Here is a 5,687-nt window from a genome sequence, read left to right as displayed (position 1 = left end):
TTGAAACCTCCTTTCCTTTCATTTAGAGAATTCGAAGGGCACTTATCATGGCTGCCACTGAGGGACTTCCGGGTCATTTCACTCCGTTAGGAAGGTTCCTAAGCTAAATGGACTATTCGACCGCAACCGAAACTTTTGTTTTGAAACTAGAGGGAGATAAGGAGGACTTTTACAAAAAAGTAATAGAGATTGTTGTCCAGAAGGATAGCATGGACTTCATCTTCAAGTCAAGGTAAGACCACAATTGTAATGAACATGGGATCTTACTAAGAAAGAACAATCCAATATTTAGATTTTGGGTATCCTTTTGTTGAACGGTCTGTTTAAAATGAATCGAAGCATCAGACTAAAAAAGCTTTTGAAAATAACCGAATATTTCGATTAAAGGTAGGGTAGGTAAGTTTGAGAAACCGGCTCGAGATACACTTTTTGTTATATTCCATGGAATGCTCTTAACATCCCGATAGCAATGAATATCTGAAGTGCTTTGACTAAAAATCCATAAAAAAATGTCATCTGTGGAAGCCGTGGTACTGTAAAAAGCACGACCAATCATCTGAGCCGGCCCGGTTAAATAACTGGATGGCCTACCTGCCTGTCAGCCTTCCATCTGTGCACAAACTTATCTCGTGCCCTCATTGGTCATGTGCGCGTTCGTGTGTGTTGGAGGAGGGGCTCTGTAAGGAAATGGCAGATTTTCTCCGGTTGTGTATTTTCAAATTCTAGCGATCTCGAGCCGGTTTCTCAAACTTACCTACCCCACCTTTAAGGTCAAAATATAATATTTGTAAATCTGACTCTGAACGAGTCAGTGCCTGACCAGCCATCAACCTCACCGCACGTCACTGGTTCGTAATTATGTAGGAGATTGTTAATATACTTTGGTCCTAAACCATTTAGAGATTTAAAAACTAGCAATAGTACTTTGTATTTGTGGTAGTAGTTTAACAAGTACTGAGTCCAACAGTGTCAGTTTTATTAAGAACTTATGGTAAAACATATTTGTATCGCAAATATAGCACAAAAACATGCATTATTGTACTCTTGTACTTGGGTCAGTGCCGCTTCTCGGCCGATTACCGTAAAGGCGCTATTAGTCGCGCACTCAAAAATGAAGAGCTGCTGATTTGACCAAGCAAATGCGAGAGACGGCTGAGTTGACCGCAGTGTTCCCCTGCACTCCGACAGCACTGAGCACTACATTGAGATTAAGATTACACACATTTATTTCATTTGGGAACTCACACATATACCTATGGAGTTGGCCAGATGTGTGTAAATTACTGTTCATGGTCATTTGAAAACAAATGCCGGTGTCAGACATACACAAACACACCGAACACACACACACACACACACACACACACACACACACACACACACACACAAACACACACACACACACACACACACACACACACACACACACACACACACACACACACACACACACACACACACAGAGCAGAGCTGAGCAGAGCACAACCACACACGTCATGCGCCTTGTGGCATTGACACAGCTAAGGTGATAAATAGTCTTTGTTTTCATATAATATCAGTTTTAATTCAATCAGCAACAAATATTTTCATTTAATAATTCCGCAGTTGTACTGTGTCCATTCAATAATATTTAAGGTCATCTTAATTTAGATTGATGTTATATGACTTCAGCAGATGACACCCTGCTTTTATTTCTGGTCCTGAAAATATTTGTAAGTAGAATATTTAATTCATATGTTGTAAGATTCAAGTTTAACAACACATGAAAATCACACATGGATGTACTTAAACATTAGTGATAAGAGAGAGCTTTGTGGTTTACCATGATGTTCATACTATATTTATTGGAACCAATTTGTATTAACAAAGATAAAACTAGAATGATTCCAGAAGTATAACCAAACCCAAAGATCATTAAAAAGTAATATGGGAAATATTGACTTGGTAATGTTTTGACTTTTGTGAATGAATGTGAATAAGGTTACTTTTATATATAATATCTCACAGAAATGTAATCAGAAGACATGTCACTTTTATAATACACACATTAATCTTTATTGTTTTAAAATGTTGAAACCATCGACACAAGCAGAAACAGGTTGATGTTGAAACATGTCCTGAGAGCCAGAGAGCAGACTGAGAGCAGTGTGAGAGAGAAAGCAGAGTCCCAGTGAGTCAGCTCAGGACTGGGAACACTGGTCTCTCCTCAGTGTCTCTGAGAGCGCAGTCTGGGAGCCCTGGGTGGCCTCACAGGTCACAGAGCCCACCTTCCTCCACTGATCTGCAGAGAGCCTCAGGGTGCTGCTCCAGCTGTAGTGGGCGTCCTTCTCCAGCACCCCGGGGCTCCTGCTCTCCTCCCAGCTGCTGCTGCTGCTGCTGCCGTCCACCTTCCAGGCCAGACTCCAGTCTGAGGGGAAGCCCTTGTTGGCCAGGCACATGAGCGTGGCCTTCCCCTGCTGCAGCTCTTCTGTGGAGGGGGGCAGCACCGTCAGGGTGGGACGGGCATCACCTAGGAGACACCAATCAGATTAGAGGACAGGGAGCACACAGCTGTCCATCAACCAGCAGACACTGGGACACCTTTACTGTGAGAGTGTTTCTCCTTTAAGGACTTTCTGTCAGATGTTGGTTCTGCTCCATCAGTCTCTCACTCACACATTGTTTCACTTCCCTTTAAGAAGCCTCTCATGCAAATCAGCACGGAGACACTTCATACAGAACCACCTGAAATATGTCACACTACACTGGAAATAAAGTACAACATTAGGACACATTTTAAATAGTTGTGGTCTAAATCATCCAAAGCCTGAACTCTACAAACCATCATTAAATTATTTAGTGGATAAATGAACAAATACGGGAAATGAAACAATCAATTGTGTTTAATGTGAATCTCAATAATTACCCAGTTTTACAAACTTTAAAATAATGTCTGAAAGAATTCAACACATTTTTTAAATATCCATCGTTATCTTTACTCTGTTCAACCGTATTTAAAAACTGTATTCGTAATTTATTTGAAAACAGACGGGAGAATGGAGAAAAAGTTAAGAATAAGTGAATGAAACATTAGCAGTTTCATCATTTCACATTTGAAGCTGTTTAAATGACAGCATGTTGGGAATGTATAAAGACATTTCAGGAAAAGCTGCTCCGACTTAGGCTCAATGATGAAGAGAAATAAAGACATGAATACTAATACTATCTAAACATTACAATTCAAATAATATATATCTATCTCTCAAACATTCTAACACAGAATTAAAACATCATATTTAGTTTTTGTGCAGAAACTTACTTCCAACATCCAGTCTGGTTCCTCCACCAAAAGTCCACCACAGTGATACAAAGTCATTGAGCCGCCGTACAAAAACCTCTCACTGTAGAGAGACACGGCTCTCTGACTTTGACTCACTGAACTAAACCTACCAGCCCTCAAGATGCTACTTCACCATTACAGGTGGAAATAATGATTTATTCTCTGTTCAATGTTTAACTCTCATAAAAACATTTAAACGTCTTTTGCTGGAGTAAAGTTAGCCTCTTAGTTCAACATATTTATAAAAGTATGTATACAATAACATGGAGAGGCAACTATTTCTCCTAGTAAGCTGAATAAAAAGTACAACGAAAGAGAAATTGCTCTTATAAATTAACATTTGACTTACTTCCAACATCCAGTCTGGTTCCTCCACCGAACGTGTACCACAGTGATACAAAGTCATTGAGCCGCCGTACAAAAACCTCTCACTGTAGAGAGACACGGCTCTCTGACTTTGACACAAACAAACTCACCAAACACATCCACGGTTTACCCACTTTATATAATAACTGCTTACAATGTTTGAAACAGATTCACAAACTATGGAGAAGTATTGAATCTTTTTTTATGAGCTCTTATACATTTAAAAAGCAAAATACTCATATTGAATGAAGTACATGTAATGACGTTATTTCTTAAGAAGAACTCTCTAATCAATCGGGCAAAATGTAAATCATTGTCATTTTATAAAGCTTTATTTTAGATTGTTGTGGAGGAAGAGAGCATTGATTCCAGTGGGAGTGAATTATAGGACAGTTTTAAATATTCTTTGGAAAGAGCAAGTGAGCCCTGACCCATTCCGGGCGGCAGTGCCCTTGAGCAGGGCACCGAACCCCCAAGTGCTCCCTGGCACATGCTCCTGTGCACCTATGTACTTGTAAGGTGTGTGTATAAAGAACACAGAGTGGAAACTGAATGTTCCCCCAGGGGAGGTCCATCTTCTTCATCTTCTTCTTGGTGATCAATAATCCAGGTCCCTGTTGGAGTCAGTCAGAGCATTTCCATAGAGAGACACTTTGCATCAGCAGCACCATGCTCCAGTGCTCTGGGACACTTTATAGTCCTGAGAGTTGAACACTGGATGACTGACAGCTGTCCTTCATGACAACAGAAGCCACAGGAATCCTCCTCATCAAGAACATGACTTTGATCTGCGTCCTCATCTGGACTCTCCTCTGCTGCTGCTTCACAGGTAAAGTCCAGAGAATCAAAGTCCTCTCCTCTGTGAACATCCGTCCCTCTGAAATGAAGCGGACAAAACCATGACGCTGCTTTGTGTCTTTGTCTCTGTATCCTCAGAGTCCAGAGGCCAGGTCACAGTGACTCAGTCTGGAGCAGTGAGCTCTGCTCCGGGACGCTCCGTCTCCATCACATGTACGACCAGTCCGAAGGTTTATTATGATGGCAACCACCGTTTAGCCTGGTACCAACAGAGAGATGGAGGAACTCCTAAACTGCTCATTAAGAATGCTAGCACTCGAGAATCAGGGATTTCAAACCGTTTTACAGGCAGTGGATCAAACTCTGACTTCACTCTGACCATCAGTGGAGTCCAGACTGATGATGCAGCAGTTTACTACTGTCAGAGTGTCCATTACCTCAACAGTCAGTGGGTGTTCACACAGTGAAAAAGCATCGTACAAAAACCTCCCTCAGTCAGACTGAACAGGAACTGAACTGACTGCTGCAGCTGGAAGCTACTGCAGAGACTGATACACTTCACTGAGCACACACACACACACACACACACACACACACACACACACACACACACACACACACACACACACACACACACACACACACACACACACACACACACACACACACACACACACACACACACACACACACACACAATATTCTCTCTCAAAGTCCCTCCTGAGAACACATTCAAGCCACTTCTTCTACATTTAATGAGAGATCAAATTATTTTTAGCCATAAGTTCTTAATAAAATTGGTACTGTTGGACTCAGTACTTGTTAGACTACTACCACAAATACAATGAGGTACTTTTACTATACTCTTTGAGCAATACTCTGTCAAACTCCCGTCCTGAGTACAATAATTCATGTATTCTGGTATATTTGATGAGGGATAAAATGATTTTTTGCAAAAGGTTCTACATGAAATTGAAGTTGGACTCAGTACTACTTGGACTACTAGCACAAGTACAATCAAGTACTTTTACTGTGTACTTTTTGATTAATACTCGGTCAAACTCCCGTCCTGAGTACAATAATTCCTATATTGTATATGAACTATGAATTATTGTACTCAGGACAGGAGTTTAACCAAGTAGTACTCAAAAAGTACAGAGTAAAAATACTTGATTGTACTTGTGCTAGTAGTTTAACAAATACT

At 40.8% G+C, this 5,687-nt stretch overlaps 2 gene segments (V, D, J or C); one reads left to right on the top strand and one right to left on the bottom strand.

Moving 5' to 3' along the window:
• Positions 1–2,096: 2,096 nt before the first annotated feature.
• LOC117494626 lies at positions 2,097–3,729 on the bottom strand (the record flags this gene model as incomplete). The annotated part of the segment is given in 2 exon segments: positions 2,097–2,509; positions 3,669–3,729. Coding segments are annotated over 2 exon segments (390 nt in total), but the record flags the coding sequence as incomplete, so codon positions are not given.
• Positions 3,730–4,336: 607 nt separating this feature from the next.
• LOC117494623 lies at positions 4,337–4,965 on the top strand. The segment is given in 2 exon segments: positions 4,337–4,514; positions 4,622–4,965. Coding segments are annotated over 2 exon segments (420 nt in total).
• The last annotated feature ends 722 nt before the right edge of the window (positions 4,966–5,687 follow it).

Source organism: Trematomus bernacchii, unplaced genomic scaffold (assembly GCF_902827165.1).
Source record: "Trematomus bernacchii unplaced genomic scaffold, fTreBer1.1, whole genome shotgun sequence".
NCBI lineage: Eukaryota > Metazoa > Chordata > Actinopteri > Perciformes > Nototheniidae > Trematomus > Trematomus bernacchii.
Note: the sequence above shows the minus strand (reverse complement) of the source record. Positions and strands in the feature narration are given on the sequence as shown.